Source organism: Scyliorhinus canicula, chromosome 15 (assembly GCF_902713615.1).
Source record: "Scyliorhinus canicula chromosome 15, sScyCan1.1, whole genome shotgun sequence".
Classification (NCBI taxonomy): domain Eukaryota; kingdom Metazoa; phylum Chordata; class Chondrichthyes; order Carcharhiniformes; family Scyliorhinidae; genus Scyliorhinus; species Scyliorhinus canicula.
This window is the reverse complement of record NC_052160.1, coordinates 65,618,690-65,640,975: the sequence shown is the minus strand read 5'-3', so window position 1 is coordinate 65,640,975 and position 22,286 is coordinate 65,618,690. Positions and strand designations below refer to the sequence as shown.

Here is a 22,286-nt window from a genome sequence, read left to right as displayed (position 1 = left end):
CCTCCTCACAGACCAACGGTCGGTGGCCTTCATGTTCGATAATGCACAGAGGGGCAAGATTAAGAACGACAAGATCTTACGGTGGCGGATCGAGTTGTCCACGTACAACTACGATATCTTGTATCGTCCTGGGAAGCTCAATGAGCCTCCAGATGCACTGTCCCGCGGTACCTGCGCCAGCGCGCAGATAGACCGCCTCCGCTCCCTCCACGTGGACCTCTGCCATTTCTACCATTTCATAAAGGCCCTTCTCCATCGAGGAAGTCAGGACAGTAACCCGTGTCTGCCACATCTGCGCAAGTGCAAACCGCACTTCTACCGCCCCGAGCGCGCGCATCTGATCAAAGCATCCCGCCCCTTCGAACGTCTCAGCATTGACTTCAAGGGGCCCCTTCCCTCTAGCAACCGCAACATTTACTTCCTGACGGTAATCGATGAATACTCCCGCTTCCCCTTCGCCATTCCCTGCCCTGACATGACCACATCGACCGTTATTAAGGCCCTCCTCTCCATCTTCTCCCTGTTCGGCTACCCCGTGTACATACATAGCGATCGGGGGTCCTCCTTTATGAGCGACGAGCTGCGTCAATTCCTGCTCAACAGGGGTATTGCCTCTAGCAGGACGACCAGCTATAACCCCCGGGGTAACGGACAGGTCGAGCGGGAGAATGGCACCATCTGGAAGACCATACTACTGGCCATCCGGTCCAGAGATCTCCCTATTTCCCGATGGCAAGAGGTTATCCCCGATGCCCTACATTCTATCCGCTCCCTCCTCTGTACCACAACAAATCAGACACCTCATGAACGCCTTCTGGTTTTCCCCAGGAAGTCGTCCTCCGGATCCCCTCTCCCGACGTGGCTGGCCGCCCCCGGACCCATTTTTCTCCAGAAGCATGTGCGGGTGCACAAGTCCGGCCCGTTGGTGGAACAAGTCCAGTTACTCCACGCCAACCCGCAGTATGCGTACGTGGAGTACCCCGACGGTCGGCAGGACACCGTCTCCCTCCGGGACCTGGCACCCGCCGGCATGCGGCCCTCCCCCCCCTTCACCACAGACCCCCCTGTTCTTTTTCCCCCTGCGCCCCACCCAGGCCACCCCTCCCCCATCCATGGCGTCTCCACCACCAGCCCGGGTTATGGAGACAGTTCAAGGACCATTGCTCCCGGAGTCCAGGACATCGCCTGAACCACCACCACCAGTTCTCCGCCCCCCCCCCCCCCCAGCTCTCGTTGACACCCCCCCCCCCCCCGGCTTCTTTCTCCGCAAGGGGTGAATGTGGTGGTATGATTAGCATAGCTGACTGCTATTGGTGCAGAACACCGGCTTACCATTGGCCCTGGTCGGTCATGTGCCTCTCGACCGGTTGGTTGAGACCAGTCATGTGACGGCTCCCTGATTGGTCGAGAGGCTGAGTTAACCCCGCCTCCAGGGCGAGGTATAAATACCCAGTACACCCGGCGGTCGTCCATTTACTGTAATCGACCACAGGGCTAACATCTAGCTGATTAAAGCCATACTTTTGTTCAGCAACTCATCTTGCGTTCAATTGATGGTACATCACATGTATCAAAGCAGGTTCCCAACAATCAACTATACAGTCTGTACAGATTTTTCCCCTTTTTCGGTCTTTCTCCTCTTCTTGAAACCCCAAATATCGCCACCAAAGGGTCGGGGTCCACCTCTTCCTCCACTACCCTGGCTAAGACTGCAAACAATCCCGCCCAGAATCTTCCCAATTTTTCCCAACCCCAAAACATGTGCATGTGATTCGCTGGCCCTCGCCCACACCTCTCACACTCATCTGCTGCCCCTTGAAAGAACCCACTCATTCTCGCCCGGGTCATATGCACCCTGTGCACCACCTTAAACTGTATCAGGCTCATCCTTGTACAAGGGGAGGTCCTGTTTACCCTTCACAATGCCTCACTCCATACTCCCCAATTGATTTCCCCTCCCAACTCCGCTTCCCATTTCTCGTTGATCTTCACCACCCACTTGCCTCCCTGCTCCCCCAGCCACTTCCTCAATAATTCCCTCCCCTTCCACTCCCGGAAGCAGCAGTTGCTCCAACAGAGTGTATCCCGGAAACCTAGGGAACCCCCTCCAGACCTTTCAGCAAAGTCCCTAACCTGCAGATACCTGCACTCACTCACCCTCGGCAGCTCTACCCTCTCCCTTAGCTCCTCCAGACTGGCAAACCCTTCCTACAAATACAAATCCCTCACCTTAAGCAGCTCCACCTCCTGTCTACACTATCCATCCTCCCAGGCTCAAACCCATGATTCACGCATACGGCGTTAACACCGACATCCCTTCCATCCTAAAATGCCTCCTCAGCTGATTCCATATCTTCTCTGTGGACTGCACCACTGGGCTCCCTGAATACCTACTCAGAGCCATTGGCAATGCTGCCATCACCATAGCCCTCAAGCTAGACCCCTCACAAGATTCCTCTTCCATCTTAACTCACTCTACCCCTTCTTCTCCCCACCACTGCTGCACCTTGTCCACATTTGCCGCCCAATAATAATTAAGCACGTGCGGCAATGCCAACCCCCCCCTGCTGCCTCTGCCTCTGTAGCAGGGCCCTCTCCACCCTCAGCACCTTCCCCGCCCATACAAAGTCTGAGATGATCGTGGCCAATTTCCGAAAAAAGGCCTTTGGTATAAAGATCGGGAAAGTCTGAAAGATAAACTTCGAACAAGTACCGTCACTCCATCCGATCAAATGCCTTCCCGCGTCCATGGACACCACCATCTCCGGTACCAGAACCACATTCAACAGCCGTCTTATATTACTCGCGAGCTGCCTGCCCTTCACGAAGCCCGTTTGATCTACTGCAAGCACCCCTGGGACACAGTCCTCCATCCTCCCCGCCAACAACTTATCCAATACTTTCACATCTGTGTTCAATAGTGATATGGGTCCACATTCCACTGGATCCTTCCCTTTTTTTAGAATTAGTGTGATACTGCCTGCTTCATCGTCTCCGGCAACTCCCCCTTCTCCAGTGCTTCATTAAACGCCCCAAACAGATGTGGTGCCAGGTCCGTCACAAATTCCTCATAAAATTCCGCCAGGTACCCAGCCGGGGTCACTGCCAGCAGCCCCCTCATAAATCCCACATCATCCCAATTTGGGGCACATACATTTACCAACATTACCGTTGCCCCTTCCAATGCCCTACTCACAATCACATATCTCCCACCCGGATCCCTCACCTCCTTCGCACTCTCAAATCCCATTTTATTGCTCATTTAAAATCGCCACTCCCCTCGATTTCAAATCAAACCCCGAGTGAAAAAACTGGCCGACCCCTTCCTTAACGTAACCGGATCATTCACACGGAGGTGCATCTCCTGCAGAAAGACCACCCCCGCTTTCAAGCTCCTGAGGTGCGGGAACACCCGCGACCTTTTAACCGGCCCATTCAGTCCCCAGACATTCCACGTTACCAACCTTACCGGAGGCTTGTGCCTCCAATCCCCTCGACCGTCCATCATCTTCCCTACTTAATTCCTGCCCCCTTAATTCCACCCTATACCTAACCCATCCCAGATGGCCCCTTTCTCCATCCCTGACCATGTCATCTCTCATCCCCTGCCACGTCGCAGCAACCTCCCCCCCACCTTTCACCCTTCCCCTCCTTCCCCCCCAACTTCCCCCCTCCCCTCGGCCACCCCTCTCGGCCTTCTCCCCCACTACCTCACTTCCGTTCACCAGCATAACCTGCTAGCGCGGCCGGCCCTGCCCAAAGGCATCTCCCAATGATCATCCCTTCCCTCCCCCTCCTCCCCCACTCCTCAGCTCAAGGAAGAAGGCCTCCTGCTGGCCTTACCCTCCCCACCCAAACAAGGACTTCTCCTGAACTCTAGGTAGCCTTCTCCAAAAGCAAACAAACACATGTTAAACACGAACAGTCCCATAAAACAGGAGGGGGGATGGGAATATCCATCCCCACATAAGCTTTTCACCCCGACAACTCGATATAATCTCAACATTAAACAGCAACAACCCCCCCCCCCCCGCAAAAAGACGCTAATCCCCCAATCCCTACACCCAATTCAAATATGCTCCCGACCACTACATAGTGCCACTACCCCGGTTCTCAAGCATTGTCCGCTCAGTTCTCCACCAGTTTATGCTCCTTAATGAAGTCTTCGGCCGCTTCTAGGGTCTCGAAATAATACTCCCGGCCTCCAAACGTCACCCATAATTTCACCGGGTAGAGCACCCCAAATCTGATCTGCCGCTGGTACAGCACCGCCTTGGCTTTGTTGAAACCTGCCCGCCACTTTGCCAGCTTTGCTCCGATGGCTTGATAAATTTGGACGTTATTCCCCTCCTAGTCGCAGGTATGCTTCTCCCTGGCCCATCGCAGAATCATCTCTTTCTCCATAAATTTGTGGAGTCTCATGAGCACTGCCTTCACATCCCTTTCAGTGATCAGCACCGTTGCCTCACAGCGCCAGGGACCTGGGTTCAATTCCCGCCTCGGTTGACTGTGTGAAGTTTGCAAGTTTCCTCCGGATGCTCCAGTTTCTTCCCACAATCCAAAGATGTGCAAGTTAGGTGGATTAGCCATGCTAAAATTGCCCCTTAGTGTCCAAAGATGTGCAGGTTAGGGGGGGCTACAAGGTTGGGCCTAGGTAGGGTACACTTTCAGAGGATCGGTGCAGACACAATCGACCAAATGGCTTTGTTTGCAACTGTAGGGATTCTATGGACTTCTATTCTATAGATTTCCTTGACCTCCCTGTTTCCATTTCTGGTGATAGACTGACCATCAATATACATTACAAACCCACCGGCTCTTACAGCTATCTTGTCTACAGCTTCTCATACCAGGGGCTGGTTTAGCAGAGTGGGCTGAACAGCTGGCTTATAATGCAGAACAAGGCCAGCAGCGCGGGTTCAATTCCTGTTCTGGTCTCCCCGAACAGGCGCTGGAATGTGGCGACTAGGGGCTTTTCACAGTAACTTCATTGAAGCCTACTTGTGACAATAAGCGATTATTATTATTGTTGTTATCATACCCCACTCCCTGTAGGGACTACTTCCCATTCTCCCAGTTTCTCCTCTGTTGCATGTGTTCTGATGCCGTCATCTTCGAGAATAGTGTTTCTGACATGTCTGCCTTTTTGCTTAATCGGGGTTTCTCTCAACTTGTGGCTAATAGGGTACTCAACCAGGATTTACCTTTCCAGGAACCTCAGCCCTCACTCCATCCCCTCCCTCCCGGAACCATGTAGGCTTCCCTTGTCCTCACTTTTTACCCCACCGCTTTCAAAGGATCATCCTCTGCCATCTCCAGCACGACGATACCATCTTCCCCTCACCACCCTCCTCCCCCCGTCAGCATTCCACCGTTACTGTACCCTCCATGACACCCTGCCCACTCCTCCATCACACCCAATTCTCCATCCCCTTCCCACGGAACCTCCCTTGCAATCACAAAAGGTGTAGCACCTGCTCCTGTACCTCCTCCCTCTTCACTGTTCAAGGTCCCAAAAAACTCCTTACAGGTTACGCAGTGTTTCACTTGCATCTCCTTCAATTTGGTTTATTATATTCGCTGTACCCAATATGATCTGCTCTACACTGAAGAGAGTAAATACAGGCTGGGTGACCACTTTGCGGAACACCTTCCCTCAGTCTGCAAGCATGACCCCAACCTTCCTGTTGTCTGCCATTTTAACTCAACACCTTGCTGTCATGCCCACATGTCCATTCTTGGCCTGCTGCAATGCGCCAGTGAAGCCAAGCTGGAGCAGCAGCATCTCACCTTCCAGTTGGGCACGTTACAACCCTCAGGACTCAATGTCCAGGTTGGCAATTTTAGATTTTGATCTTTCCCATCCATCTTAAACCCTCCCTTTTATTTTAATATCCAACACCTGTATTACCTCAATGCAAATCCCTCCCCCACCCCAAACCAGGCCATATGTCTTTTGTTCTGAAAGTTTTGACTTTTTATTTCAGTTCTAATGAAGAGACAAAGGATTCGAAACATTAACTCTGTTTCTCTCCTGATAGATGCTGGCAGACTAGCTGAGGTGTTCAGATTTCAAAACAAGCTCCTTGTGAAGTGGCTAGCTAACCAATTTTAGGGAATGTTGGTTATTTTTAGTTAGCTGGTTATAGATACTGGAAGTATTTGGCTAAAGCAAATGTTACTGTTTCGAGTAGTTTGTAAGGCCCACACAGATATCGTGCACCCTGAACATATCCGACAATCCCAGAGTAGGCCTGTGATTTTTCAACCATATTCGCGCCGGGGGCCATGTCGCAAAACATTAACATCTCGCGTACATTCACATCCTTCACGCTATACCATGATGGACTATTCAGTTGTGTTCATTGTGAATTCTGCTTACAGTTTGGACATGCAATGCAGCACATGCTGACCACAGTGCCGTACGCCATGGCAGCCGGACTCAATAACATTGAATTGGATGCTGTTGAATTCCCCTCCCAGTTTATGGAGAACTGGCTCTATGATAACAACACAATACCACTGATCAGTGGCCATTACCAGACAGGAAAACCGTTACCACAGAATATCTTTGCACAAATACTGAAAGGTACAGATTAGTATTCAAATTTGTGTCCATTGTATGTGGAATATATTGTGAATATACACTGGTGAAGGGCATTGTTTAACTTTGAGCACATATAAATAGAGGACACTTCCGTGACCCGTGGGCACTGCAGGGGCTGGATTATATTATTAGCTCCAATTACCATATTTTAATTTAATTTACCAAGTTTCCTTTGAAAATTTAGATTTTTGTTATAATGCCCTGTTAAGGGGTTTTCAATTAGTTAATTTATTTATGCTTGTTCATTTGGTTTATAAAAGAACATATAAATAGGAGACAGCTGGGTAACTAGGGCCGGGACTTTCCAATCCAAGTTCATCCCACCACCGTTGCCAAGGAGAACAGAGAATTTGGCGCTCAGCCAAAACTCCATTCACTGCAGTGGGACCGGAGAATCCTGCCAGTGTGAACGATCGAAGAATTCCGGCCCAGGTGTGGGAAAGGAGCATTGAGACTGAACAAACTCAGTTAACTCTCTCAGTAAGGAAAAGCTCTGTGTCTTGCTGTTGACTTCACCAATCGGCTTGGCTCCTATTAACATCCTTCAGCCTCTTTTTAAAATAAAAAAAAAAAATAATACTAATATTGTGGACATCTTGGAGATTATTTCAGCCAAAGGCGTTAAATGGGCATAGTGCTAGGAAGGCTAGCCTGTTCGAAGGTTTGGACTTACACAACTTTGATCCTAATTGCTGACTGGTATGATTTGAACTTGCCTTGAGATGCCAAAACAGAAACCTGCAGGTTTATCATTCAAGTGCTGATTAAATACAAGGTTCGAGGAGCAGTATATGTGAGCTCCTGGCATCCCACTTCTGCTGAAGATGTGGAGAGCTCTGTCTGACACAAAGTGACACATTACAGAATGGCTCATGGGCTGAGAGAGATGGCACACAGGTATCGGATACAGAACTCGAGGTCATGTTGGAGCAGGTTGAAGAAAACTGCCCTGTACATGAGAATGTGTGTGTGTGTGGTGTGGGGGGCTGGGGGGCTGGGGTTGGAGAGAGAGGGTGAGGGTGAGGTCACCACCCCCCTCCCTCTCTCCTGCAGCAGTTGGTTCTGCTCCGCCTGGCCTCATATCCTCCTCCAATTCCTCCTCCAGACTCGGGGGGGGGGGGGGGGGGGGGGGGGCGGGGGGGGGGGGGGAAGAAAGATTCTCACCAATCATTCCCTTCCTACTGGTATTTCCTATAAGGTGTCCAATACGGTAGATTGGTAAGGCATTTATGTTGTTAGAGGAATTCCTCCGAGAATTTCCAGATTAAATGTTGCTCAAGTTACAGTGACAAAATGTCAATGAATATCTCACAATGTAATTTAGAAGTCCCCTTCACAGTGCCAGGAATAATGACCATTAAATGGTGAGCATCCCTTTCTGTAGCTCTTGAAATCAATGTCAATGTCTTGTTTCCCCCCAGACAACTGGTCGCTGTTTAGACAAACACAACCACCAAAATGCTGAGCAAACTCTTTAATAAGCGATAGCAAGTGGGAATCAGCCTCTTAATGAGCCTTTGGGCAACTGTTCCTGGCACATGCTGAAAGCCCTTCACCAAGATGATAGCTGTCACTAAACACGAGCTGAACTGGCATTTGACACCCACATCTTCGCTACCTTGGAGGATCAATAATACCTGAGTGACCTGCCATAAAATCACTCTGAAGTTCTGAGACAGAAAGAAAGATTTAGATTTCTATATCGCTTTTCATGACCATTGCATATCCCAAAGTGCTTCACAGCCAATTAAGTATTATTGAAGTGTAGTCACTGTTATAATGAAGGAAACCAGGCAGCCAATTTGCACACAGCAAGATTCCACATTAGTAATGTTGTGGAATGATCTGTTTTGTCAGTTTGATTGAGGGACAACTATTATCACTCCCTCGCTCTTCCTTGAAATGGTGCCAAGGGATCTTTTACGTCCACCTCAAGAGGGCTCGGTTGAACACCTAATCTAAAGAAATGACCCCTGCAGTAGTACAGCATTCTCCCAATACTGCATTTGGATTGTCAGTTTTGTTTTTTGTGCTCAGGTGCTGCAGAGACTCCAAGAACAAGGCTGTAGTGGAGTGTGAATCGGAGTATACTTAGAACACCAACAGTTTCCTTTTTATTTGACCAACATCCCCATCTGAACCAATCCCAATAAAAACAAATTAATTGTTCATTTCCTGTTGAAGGGCTGTTATACTACTGAAGAACAATACCTATTACAATCCCAGGCCAGACCCCAACAGTGACTAGGATATTGGACAGAAACCCCAATATTTTATTTTAATTTTGTAAGACTGAGAGAAAAAATACCTCACTCCAGGAGTAATTACCTGAAGAAATAGGGATATGGTGTATTAAAACAGACATTATTACTAACACAGTATTAAAATCTTTAACATCACACCAGAAAATAGCTTTTAATTACCCCTTAAACAATGCTAATTAATACAGTGAACACAATACCCTTAACTGCTTTATTCCCACTCAAACAACAGGAACATAAAACATCTCAACTTTCAGTCCACTATTAAATACCACTGGCAGACAGGAATACTTCCTTTCCAAAGATGTTCTTTGAGAAAGAAAGATCTTTTGACACTTCATTAAAGATAAGACCTGACTCCTGTCAGATCCATGCAGAAAATCTGGCTGTGTTTCTTTAGAAGCTGTTTCTCAGCTTGTTACAGCTCCCTCTTGTTCTCAGACAAGTCTGCATTGCTTTAAAGACTGTTAAAAGGGTGGCATGGTAGCACAGTGGGTAGCACTGTGGCTTAACAGCTCCAGGGTCCCAGGTTTGATTCTCGACTTGGGTCACTGTCTGTGATGAGTCTGCACGTTCTTCCCTTGTCTGCGTGAGTTTCCTCCGGGTGCTCCGGTTTCCTCTCACAGGTCTCGAAAGACGTGCTGCTAGGTAATTTGGACAGTCTGAATTCTCTCCCCCCCCCCCCCCCCCTCGTACCCGAGCAGGCACCAGAGTGTGCAACTAGGGGCTTTTCACAGTAACTTAATTGCAGTGTTAATGTAAGCCTACTTGTGACAATAAAGATTATTTATTTATTCATTTATTATAAACAAGGAACAAAACCACCAGCATCCAAGCCAGCGAAATCCACCCCCTGCTCCCCTCAGCCCTACATCAGTGTAAAGGAGCCCAATGTGTATATAGGAAATCATGTGTGTACGAAGGAGTATATGAGCGAATATCTGCATGTGCATGCCTGTAAGTGTGTGTGAAAACGAGCAGCACAGTCCACTGGAAAAGGACACACCGACATGGGCACGGCGGAATAGAGAGAGAGAAAACACCCTTCTCCTCCCAAGAGAGGGCACAGTTCAGTCCAAGAACAGGTTCATCGCACAAAAGTCAAGGCGAAATACAGAGCAAACACAGAAACCACAAAACTGTACAATGAAAATACCAACTTCACACCATACACAAACCCAGTAAACTAGCAATAAGAAAACAAAGCCACCAGCACCCAAACCAGGCACACTCCTCCCTCACCGCGCCCCCTACCCCAGAGCAGCAGCCCCACCAGAGTGGAAAGGCACCCAATGGTGGCATGGAGAAAGGCTGCAGCAGAAGAGAGACAGAGAGGGAGAACATCCCTCCCCTTCAACAGAGCAGGTAACTTGCCAAACCACGGGCCATGGAAGCAGGTGGGGCTGCAACTGGCAAGCACACAGCCGCTAGGTTGGAAACAATAAACAACAATAACATGATTTGAAGAATACAATTCCCCACCAGTTAAATATAAACCAACAACAATACACAAGGAAAACTAAAAACACTAGCAACCTGCATGGCTCCAAATCAGGAGCAGCAGATAGCCACTATCACAAAGAATCACCAATAGTCCACATTGGTGTCCTGCCACAACCTCCAATTGCACATTTCAACCGGGCCACGGGCACCTATCCCCCCTTTCCACTCACCCCCCCCCCCCCCCCCCCCTCCCCCTGCATAGTATCAGCATCTCGTCTCATTAACAAGTAACAGACAGTTCCAGACATAAGTCAATAAACAGTTGAAAGTCAATAAAAAAAATTCCAGGAGCAAACCCTTCTCCATCTTCAGCCAGTAGCAGGCCAGCTAAAATCATCCCCTTACCTCACTCCAGGTCAAAAACAAAGCAGAAGGGTAGCTACAAGTAGAAACACCGTCTCAGGCATTACAGTAACAGACCGGTTTCCTCTTCTCTCTCCCCATTGTGCTGCTTCTAGCAGCAGATTCTCAAAACAAGGGCAGCACGGTGGCACAGTGGTTAGCATTGGTGCCTACGGCGCTGAGGACCCGGGTTCGAATCCCGGCCCTGGGTCACTGTCTGTGAGGAGTTTGCACATTCTCCCCGTGTCTGCGTGGGTTTCACCCCCACAACCCAAAGATGTGCAGGGTAGGTGGATTGGCTACGTTAAATTGCCCCTTAATTGGAAAAAATAATTGGGTACTCTAAATTAAAAAAAAAGATTCTCAAAACAGGAACAGTCAGTACCTGAGCCACAGTAACTCGAAGCATAGCAGAGGAGTGAGAAAGTACCTCTTCTCCTTCTTCATGCTAGTAATAGGCTTGTTCACAGCCTTCCTTTGCCTCGTCCCAGGCTTCAGAAGCAGGAAAGGCGGCCAGCAAGCAAAACACTAGAGATCTTCAAGCATTTCTGCAGCTAAAACCAAGGAGCACAGAGCACACGCAACCTTGAATTTACAGTGCAGAAGGAGGCCATTCGGCCCATCAAGTCTGCACCTTGGAAAGAGCACCCCACCCAAGCAAACACCTCCACTCTATCCCCGTAACCATCTAATCTTTTTGGATACTGAGGGTAATGTAGTATGACCAATCCACTTAACCTGCACGTCTTTGGACTGTGGGAGGAAACCGGAGCACCCGGAGGAAACCCACACAAACACGAGGAGAACATGCAGACTCCACACGACAGTGATCCAAGCCGGGAATTGAACCTGGGATCCTGGAGCTGTGAAGCAACTGTGCTAACCACTGCGCTACCAGGCCGCCCAGTCCGATTATCTCCAAACATAACTATCACCCTCCATAATTTTCAGCTCATCCAAATCTCTGGTGCTTTGTTCCGGAACCAGACGGAGTCCCATCATTGCAAAAATGGTGGATGAGGCTGAAATCCAGAAATCTCACCCCGAAAATGGCACGTTCCACTTTGGTGTGTGTAGGAATTGGACGGGGTATGAATTTATTCACTCATATTTTGCAAGGGCAGCTATCCATATAAAACAGCAGCTTCCTCCAGCCATGTCTAATTTTCATTAGCTCGAAGTGAGAAAAGTGGCATGTGCAGATGTCGGAGCAGGTCGTATTTTTGTGGAGTCCTTTGGAGAAGGTGGCCTTTTAATTTCAGTAAGAAGTCTTACAACACCAGGTTAAAGTCCAACAGGTTTGTTTCAAACACGAGCTTTCGGAGCACGGCTCCTTCTTCAGGCTTTTAATTTCAGGATACTGCTTTGAATTTGGTGTCAGGGGAACCTTAGGGGGGCATCAGGTGCCTTTTGGGATTATTAAAAGTGGAAATGAATGTGCGTAAAGTTACACAGGGTGGGATTTACTGACTAACCCGCCGCATGTTTTTGAGCGGTGGAGGTGGCCTCCGAGTGGGATTTGCTGGTCCCGCTGTTGTCAACGGGATTTCCCATTAACTGCACCCCTCATCACTGGGAAACCCGTGCACCAGCGTGGGACCCCGATATTATTATTATCCTGCCAGTGTGAACAGCTGGTAAATCCCACCCATAAACTCATTGGAATATCAAAAGCAACTCTCAGAAGTAAGTACAGCTCCCAGGGGAAAAGGGATATGCCCGGGCAGTACCCTGGCACTAGGCAGTGCCAAAGGGCAATGCCCGGTGAAGCTTCCTTTGGGAAGGTCCAAGGGAGGGGATTCCTTGTGCCTGTGGGTGGTTCCCCTGTGCAAGGAGTGGGCGGTCTCCTTCTCTATGTCCATGGGAGATAATCTTTTAACTTTTAGTTTTATCGAATCATAGAATCCCTACAGAGCCGAAGGAGGCAATTCGATCTATTGAGATCCTGCAGCCACTTGGGAATATTTTGTTTATTAAACGGTAAACATAACAATTGGACAAAACCAAACGGTGCAAGCACAAAACTGTAACAGTGCAGTTGCACAAAGAAAGCCAAATACATATTGTACAGGAAAGAGGCAGGAACAAAACAAGGTCAGCAGCAGGCCACAAGAACATGCCTGCAATACCGTCATCAAGTGTCCGCCCTGGCTAGACGTCCTCATGTTCCCATTGTCAATGGCAAGACATCGCACAGTCTCCCTTTCTTTGCTCCAGGCCACAGAACCAGAGAAGGCGGCAGTAAACTAACCCTCGACCTCCAGGCCGAGGACGGCGGACAGGCAACAGTATAGGCAGCAGCAATCGGCAAAAACACTCCTCCAATGCCCCTGCCGTATTACGCAGTCGGGTCAGTCCACCTCATCGCCATCATCAGGTCAGTCTGCCACAGACTGATCCTCCCTCCAGGCCACGGCAACAGAACAGACGGCAGCAAACACACACACGGCCTGCAGGCTCCGGTGGCCACAAAAGGGGGGAGCAGCAATCACCACTTACACCTACTATTACACCTGCTCCATGTAGATACGGGAGAGGGGATCCCCTTTGGCTGTACCCTTTGTCTAATGCCAGTATTGTCTCTACTAGGCTAAATGGCAGTGCCTTCCTGAGGTTTGCCCATATGGCCATCGCATTAAATGAGCCCCTCAGTGTGGCACCGGGAGACCTCTGCCTCTGGAGACCTCCCTGGGCTGTCCTCTCTTCCCTTGATGCTCCGCCCCCAAATTTTTAGCCAGGGAAAAGTGCCCCCGGTTCGGGGTTGCGCACATCACCGCCATCACCCTCAGGCCCACGCAGAAATGTCACAAAGCCCAATCACCAATGATGAACCATTGATGGGCTAGGGGTGTTCCTAGGTGATGGCGGGGCGAAGGGTAATGGTAGTGAAAAAACACACTGGACATTCACACGATGCAGAGTGCGCCAGAGGAGAGATCAGATACCCTTGCCTCTGTTTCAACATCAGTGGTAAGACATCGCACAGGCTGATATTCAGGCGCACTGGGTCCTTTAGGCTGACATGGTTAGGGTATCCGGATCTGACCGCTGTCTAACTGTCCGAGTGTCTTCTTCAGCCCCGTTCGGCTGTGCGTCTGCCCCCTCACCTCCATGCCGGCAGTCAAGGTGTTTAGGTGCCGGCTTGGTGTCCCCCATCATCAGTGGAGGGAGAGGGGGTGGCGGCACCAGCTGGTGGTTGCGGCAGCTGTGGTGGCTGGGCAATTTCTACGAATGTGCCCCACCCCCTTGCAAGTTTAGCACCGCATGCCATCCATGGACCAGACGACGCAAAGGGTTTCCCCTTGGTAGGAGACCACAAGGCCCCCATCTAAAACCTCCCCCCAGGCCAGGCTGATAAAGAATATGCCATAGGGGGACGTCCTTGAGGCATAGTGAGAGTGACACCACTCCGGACTTAACTTCCTCCATGTTATACCGTCAATTCACTGTGAGACCGTGAGAACGAGTAAACATTCGGCTTTAATATCCATGAACTCGCTTGCCAGAGTCGGTTGTACAAATGAGTGCCACCCACAGGTGGCCGGACTATATATGGCCCCGGTGAGGGCGGAGCCAGAGGCGGAGCCCACCGGGGTTCCAGTACAGTACCTGGAAGTAGCCCGTATCATCACTTCAGGGCCATGGGTCTGTAGCCATCTAAAATGGACACCAGTATACAAAATGGAGAACCGCAAGGAATACAGGGAAAAACAGCCATAGTAAGGACACACAGCTTGCAGAAGCATTTAGCATGTAGCACGTACAAAAACCGGTTTCAAGACAGCTGCAGAAACTCAGCCAAAGGTGCAAATAGGAAAACGATCTGCATACTAATGAGGTGATACCGGCCCAGTCCCAGATACAATAGAAACATTTTAAGTATCAATCGATACTTTTCAATAGCTACCCAGCCAGGATGGTGCCAGAGAAACCAGAACAATGAGCCCTAGGAACCGCCCCAGCCATCAAGGAACGACCCTAGGATAGGGGGGTTCGAATGATATCGATTGGGAAAGACCCAATCGATCCCCAGCAGGTGAGAGAGCCTGCCCCAAGGGGCACGGACCTCTGGGGACCTATAAAAAGAAGGTCCCGCACATGGTTCTGCCTGTTGCTTCCTGACTCCGGCCTAGGTCTGTTGCATCCTGACTCCGGCCTCCGACTCCAGCCTCCAGATCCTGTCTTTCGTCACCGGCCGTTGAGCATCAGCCATCTATCAGTAAGTGCCAAAACAACGATCGCTACGTGACCCAGGCATTGCTTATACTCTTGCCGACTTTAATAACCAGAAGTTGCAGACCAAGAACGGGACGAAGGCCTTGTCCCCCGACCTTGCCTGTTCCTTTCTAGATAAGTATTTAGTCGTTTAATAGTGGAAGTAAGTTAGTCTTTTAGCGTGTGCATGAGTATTTATTATATTTGTTATAATAAACACTAATTGTTTGGACTTACTAATCGGTGTATAGCTTTATTGCTTTGAACTTGACCTTGATAACTTGTGACGGTGTCTCTTACGGCACCTGCCGACTCCAGAGCATAGATACAGATACAGAGCCAAGCCAGTGTTAAGCACATGTCCTTTATTGGAGGCGTGTTAATCACACTAACTTAGAACGACCAACAGGTCAAATCATTATACAGACAGTACAGACAGCTCATGCGTTAGGTGAATACATTCACTACACTCCATAAGATGGAGGTGGGGGAGGAGGAGCTCCATGAGGAGGTAGGGTGGGACATTTGAGAGTATCACCTTCTTGACAGTGGCTTCCAGAGGGTCTGCCTCCATGTGGGACCCGCCCTCTTTCAAAGGGCGAGGTGGACAGTCCGATTGGCACATAGGAAGAATATGACTTCACCGTACATCCGGGAAGCAGCTACAGTGGCTGAGGGGTGGACAATCCCAGTCATTGCATGGACGCACACCTCTACGGACATCGTGGGGTTTGCATGGCAGTTGACTCCAAGACACCGGGTGAACAGACAAAAAAGGTGCCAGGGCCGCTGTAGATGCTGTCACCCCCACATAGGTGGCATGGAGGGCCCCATCACCGGCTAAGGTGGTGTAGCCACCTGGGCAGTTACTACGCCACCCTGTTGTGGCCTCTATCGTAGCGCAGTGTGCAAACAGACAGGGAGGGTGGGCTGTTGAAATGGCAAATGTACTCCCCACCCATCTCGCCCACCCCCGGAAAGGTTAAGTGGAAGAGCAGGGAAGGGAAAGCGGGAATAAACGATGGATATAGAGGAAGGAAGAGGAGGGGCCCAAGAGGGCAGGGCACCATAACTGGCGAGTGGGAGGCCAGTGGAAAAGTATTTGGTCTGGGGAGGGCCCAGTAGAACCACAATCCACACTAGTCCCACTCCCACCCCAGGTATAGGGCAGACAGAGCCTTCAACCCAGGAGGGCCCCAGCAACACACACACAAGCAGCACAGTCCCACTCCCACCTTGGGCTCAAAGAAAATGGCATAGAAATAATCTGTTCATCAATGTGTTGCTGTGTTACTTGTTCCACGTATCAGTGCCATTCTCCATCCAGGAACCACAGCTGAGCAGCCCCTCCCTCACGGCCCAATCTCATCGGAACCAAATCCTGGCATCCACATATTCCACTGGTGCTCAAGGTACAGTTGAACATCCCCGACTTCCAGCGTGTTTAACCTGCAGTGACGTGCCAGCTACTCACCACACCAGCAACAAAAGCATCAGCAATCTGTGGAAGCATTTCTTCAACGGGCCCATTTGGAACAATGTCACGCTCCATGTCCCGCACCGTCGTCTTGCCTGAAACCAGATTGCCTTCTGGATTCATATGTCCCCCTGTGTCCGGTGTTCCAGGACCCAGATATCTTAGAAATAATTGTCCTTCTTTCTGGCTACAGAAAAGGGAAGCAACAGCAACGGCAGTCTCCAGGCATTTGCAGCCACCAGCAGGAGCAAGCAGCAAATGCAACCTGCAGCTGTGAAGTACTCGCTTAGCAATAGCCTTCAGCTGAGTGCCCGGGGGGCTGTCACGGTCAGTGGGGGTTATGGGTGGTCAGGGGGACAGATAGGCAGTAGCCAGAGCTGCCCCATTATGGGTACAGATGATCCGGGGGGGAATGGCGGACCCGATAGCAGTCCACCCCTGACCCAGGCCATTCTTCCCTGGGGTCCATCCCACCTCCTCTCCCCCCCACCTACGGAGCACTGGGGCTACAACCCCTGTGTCCCCAGGCTCACCGCCCAGGTTGAAAGATGGCTACTTACCTCCTCCGCTCCCCACAGTAGCAACGCCGCCAGCTTCACGTCTGTAAAAATGTGTACGAATTGCCCTTGAACTGAGTGACTTACTCGGCCATTTCAGAGGGTAGTTAAGTGTCAACAACATTACAGCTTATCAGGGTGGAGCCATGCCCGAAAGTGGCGGTCTTCGGGGTCTCGGACCAGCCAGATCTATTCCTGGGGAGGAGGGCGGACGCCCTTGCCATTGCCTCCCTGATCCCCCGCCGTAGAATCCTGTCTGGCTGGCGGTCAGCAGCACCACCCAGAGCTGCAGACTGGCTGTCCGACCTCTCGGAATCTGTCCAAATGGAGAAAATCAAATTCGCCATCCGAGGGTCAGACGACGGCTTCCACAGAACGTGGGAGCCATTCACACAACTGTTCCGGGACCTGTTTGTGGCCAACGAACAAGAGGAAGAATAGCCGGGTGGCCAAGAATCAGGGGAAAATGGTCGGGAATCGGGGAAGGTAGCCAGGGCATGGAGGGAGAGATGGACTAGGGGGGATGGGGGACGGGGGGGGGGGGGGGGGGGGGAGGGGCGGACGGCTAAACCTGAGGAGGGAGGGGCGAACCACGGGGGTGGGGGGGAGGCGAACCGTGGAGGGGGATGGGGACGCGAGAGGAGGGCCGGCGAGGTGGGGCGGGGGCAGGGAAGCGGGAGCCGGAGGGAGGGCACAGGATGCCAAAACATGCATGACACCTCCAGAAGCGGGGAACGAGGAAAATGGAGATGGAGTACGGGAGGAACGGCAGAAGCGGGGACGAGCGTGGGACGGCAGCGAGACCCGTCCGGGAGGGGCGGACGACAACAACGCACAGCACAGCCAAGTATCGCACACTGTGATTTTCTCCCCGGCACCCAAATGTGTGTGTGCCCCCCCAGTCCCCGCCCCCCCTCCCCCCACCCCATCCCCCCACAGGCAGTTGCCTACTTACGTGGTGTGGGTAATTTTGCCAGATGTACAGAGCTGCCGCTGTCGAACTGGTGAACAATACCCCACCAGTTATTCTATTTCATATTTTATGATTCTTTTTCATGTTGGGGTGTGCCCTTCGCTTCTAAATGTGTGTGTATATATATATGTTTCTTATTCTGTGTACATAACGGCAATTATACCCTGTTCAAAGACCCAATAAAAACATTTATTAAAAAAAACTTCAGCAGCAACCCGGGGGGGGGGGGGGGGGGGGGTCTACAGGTTCATTATGGGGGTTTGTTCTCATGGTTTTATGCTTATTTATTTTTCTTGTTAATTTATTGTTTTTGTATTGGAGGGGAGGGGTTACTGTTTTTCTCTGTTGTGATCAAATTTGTTGTTGAAAACTTGAATAAAAATTATTTTTAAAACAACATTACAGCGTATTTGGAGTCACGGGTAGGCCAGACCAGGTGAGGATGGCAGATTTCTTTCCCTAAAACCCATTAATGAACCAGATGGGTTTTTATGACAATCGTAATACGTACAGTCTCTGAAAAAGGAGCCTATCCAGGACCATTCCCTGCCCCATCCCCATAACCACGCCCTAAGGGACAATTTAGCATGGCCAATCCACCTAACCTGCACATCTCTGGACTTTGGGAGGAAACCGGAGCACCCGGAGGAATCCCACGCAGACACGGGGAGAATATGCAGACTCCGCACAGTCACCCAAGGTCAGAATCAGACCCAGGTCCCTGATACTGTGAGGCAGCACTGATAACCACTGCACCACCAATCGACAATGGTTTCACAGCCATCATTAGACTTTTAATTCCAGATTTTTATTGAATTCAAGTTTGCAGTGGCGGGATTCGAACCCAGGTCCCCAGAGAATCACCCCGGGTCTCTGGATTACTAGCCCAGCGACAATACCTCTACGCCACCGCCTCTCCTTTTGTGTCTCTTTCTGTCCCGGATTATAATCTCTTTATTTCAAAACTGTAATGTTTTTATGATAAAAAAAAAGGTCTCTTTTGCAGCACACCATTATGGCGGAGGCTCTGTTATGCTGAGGCAGCTATTTCTTGCAGCACTCGACCTCACGTTACACACCAGGTAAACCCTCTCCATCTTGTGTGAACAAAATGTCAACAGATAGGTGGGGAAAGCGATGGCAGCATTCAGGTCCCACAGTTTGGTGATTGACTTAATAAATTCAAAAGGTAGGTACTGTCGAGGAATATCCTGCAGCACAAGTAGGATAATACTTCCAGGCGGAAGCTGCGATCTCTCCAGCACAGCATTCAATTGACTCTGAAATCATTTTGATCTCCTCCCTGGCTGAAAATTTGAGCAAGTATTAATTGACATCAGTCCTAAATCCACCCCCTCCCCAGTTTTCTTTCGTATTTCTGATACGATTGGATGTGACCTCGAGATGTTCTGTAACTGTGGGCACCGACAGATTACTCACAGGGACATCTATGACGATGGAAGTATACGTTCGCGATAAGCAGTGGGAGCCTTGGCTGATCCTCTCCCGGCCCCCATTCATAGGCTCACTCCAGTTCTCCCAGTCAATAATTCAGCACAACCTGGGTATATCCTGGATTAATATTTGCACTGGGATTCTGCCTAATGCCCACTGGCACCTCAGCAAGAGATGGGCGAAAATGAGAATTTCCACTAATATTCCATTCAAGTTATTGGAGGGACTTGTTTGAGGGCCCTCTGGTGTGAAGACCCCCATACCCCTCCTCCCCACCCCAAACCTCACCCCCATTCTGGTGTGTACATTTCAGAAGATCACATGCCACTGAACCATGTTGCAGGTAATTCTCTAAGTAAGCACCAGTACCAGATACCTCGCGCATTGTCAGCACACACAAAGTCAGGTTTTCACAGTAATACACAAGAATTAGGAGCAGGAGTAGGCCATTTGACCCGTTGAATCTACACCTTCATTTGACAAGATCATGTGGCCGATTGTGGCCTCAATCCACTTTTCTGTCTGCCCCCATAATCCTTGAACCCCCCCCTGTAGATCAAAAATCTAATTTTCCTTGAATATATTCAATGATCCAGCCTCCACTGCTCCCGAGGGAGGAGAGTTCCACAGACTAGCCACCCTCTGAGGAGGTCTACATCGACTTTGGAAAGAAAATGGTGGACAGCGTTTCCAAATTTTCCAATATGCCCTGGCAGCGGTGTAAGTCTTTCTCACTGGCACATATTGAAAAATTACCCATTATTTCAAAATCTTACTAAACATTTTGTGGCAACACCGCACATACAGGTTCTGATGGACGTGTTTTCTTTAGAAGTAATGATTTGAATTTTCACTCCTGGCACGGAGATTTGGCAATTGACAGTTCACATTGGGAACTTGGATTCAAATTAAAATTGATGGGAATAAAATGGTCCCGAGTTCAGAATCTTTATATCTTTAACACTTTCAATTTTCTAACCGTTCTAATCAAAGTAATCTGCCAAATGGAAAATGCTTATGTTTAAAAGTTGTATGTTCTGTAAAGATTTGAATTCTTTATCTAGGGCAGGCGAACACGGGATCATCATATCTTACTCATCTTTCTCCAGTACAGATTCATGGACGAAGGTTGTGAAGAAAATCGCTGAGAGGTTTTCAGTGATGAAAGAGATTCCCGTGAGTAATTGGTCTCCCTTACATAGGAGTTCTAGGAATCATGAAAGGGAGAGATATGTGTAACAAACCTACTGGCCTAATTATAGAATTTAGAATCATAGAATTTGCAGTGTGGAAGAAGGCCATTCGGCCCTTCGAGTCTGCACCGACCCTTGGAAAGAGCACCCTACTTAAATCCACCCTATCCCCTATTGGCAATTTTAGCATGGCCAATCCACCTAACCTGCACATCTTTGGTTTATGGGAGCAAACCCAAGCAGACACGGGGACAAAGTGCAAACTCCACACAGTCACCCGAGGCCGGAATTGAACCCAGGTCCCTGGAGCAGTGAAGAAGCAGTGCTGACCACTGTGCCATCGTACCACCCCTAATCTGAAGAGATTGCTTCCATAAACCAAAGATGTGCAGATTAGGTGGATTGGCCATGCTAAAATTGCCCCTTAATGTCCAAAAGGTTAGGTGGGTTTACTGGGTTACGGGGATAGGGTGGATTTAAGTAGGGTGCTCTTTCCAAGGGCCGGTGCAGACTCGAAGGGCCGAATGGCCTTCTTCCACACTGCAAATTCTATGATTCTAAATTCTATGCAGTGGGGAAGGTAACAATGACAAAGGAGAGTACTTGCAGGCAAGGAGATGGGTTGAAGTGTGTATACTTTAATGCAAGAAGCATCAGGAATAAGGTGGGTGAACTTAAGGCATGGATCGGTACTTGGGACTACGATGTGGTGGCCATCACGGAAACTTGGATAGAAGAGGGCCAGAAATGGTTGTTGGAGGTCCCTGGTTATAGATGTGTCAACAAGATTAGGGAGGGTGGTAAAAGAGGTGGGGGGTGGCATTGTTAATTAGAGATAGTATAACAGCTGCAGAAAGGCAGTTCGAGGGGGATCTGCCTACTGAGGTAATATGGGTTGAAGTTAGAAATAGGAAAGGAGCAGTCACCTTGTTGGGAGTGTTCTATAGGCCCCCCAATAGCAGCAGAGATGTGGAGGAACAGATTGGGAAACAGATTCTGGAAAGGTGCAGAAGTCACAGGGTAGTAGTCATGGGCGACTTCAACTTCCCAAACATTGAGTGGAAACTCTTTAGATCAAATAGTTTGGATGGGGTAGTGTTTGTGCAGTGTGTCCAGGAAGCTTTTCTAACACAGTATGTAGATTGTCCGACCAGAGGGGAGGCCATATTGGATTTAGTACTTGGTAATGAACCAGGGCAGGTGATAGATTTGTTAGTGGGGGAGCATTTTGGAGGTAGTGACCACAATTCTGTGACTTTCACTTTAGTAATGGAGAGGGATAGGTGCGAGCAACAGGGCAAGGTTTATAATTGGGGGAAGGGTAAATACAATGCTGTCAGACAAGAATTGAAGTGCAGAAGTTGGGAACATAGGCTGTCAGGGAAGGACACAAGTGAAATGTGGAACTTGTTCAAGGATCAGGTACTGCGTGTCTTTGATATGTATGTCCCTGTCAGGCAGGGAAGAGATGGTCGAGTGAGGGAACCATGGTTGACAAGAGAGGTTGAATGTCTTGTTAAGAGGAAGAAGGAGACTTATGTAAGGCTGAAGAAACAAGGTTCAGACAGTGCGCTGGAGGGATACAAGATAGCCAGGAGGGAACTGAAGAAAGGGATTAGGAGAGCTAAGAGAGGGCATGAAAAATCTTTGGCGGGTAGGATCAAGGAAAACCCCAAGGCCTTTTACACATACGTGAGAAATAT

At 49.6% G+C, this 22,286-nt stretch overlaps 1 protein-coding gene across 1 annotated transcript in view; it reads left to right on the top strand.

The window, feature by feature from the left end:
* LOC119978155 (probable cytosolic oligopeptidase A) overlaps positions 1-22,286 on the top strand; it is a 56,340-nt gene that overhangs the window by 29,005 nt on the left and 5,049 nt on the right. Inside the window, exons 7-9 of the mRNA XM_038819594.1 lie at positions 6,385-6,589; positions 18,942-19,017; positions 20,455-20,566. Coding sequence (XP_038675522.1) covers positions 6,385-6,589; positions 18,942-19,017; positions 20,455-20,566 — 393 coding nt within the window. The remainder of the gene's footprint in view (positions 1-6,384; positions 6,590-18,941; positions 19,018-20,454; positions 20,567-22,286) is intronic.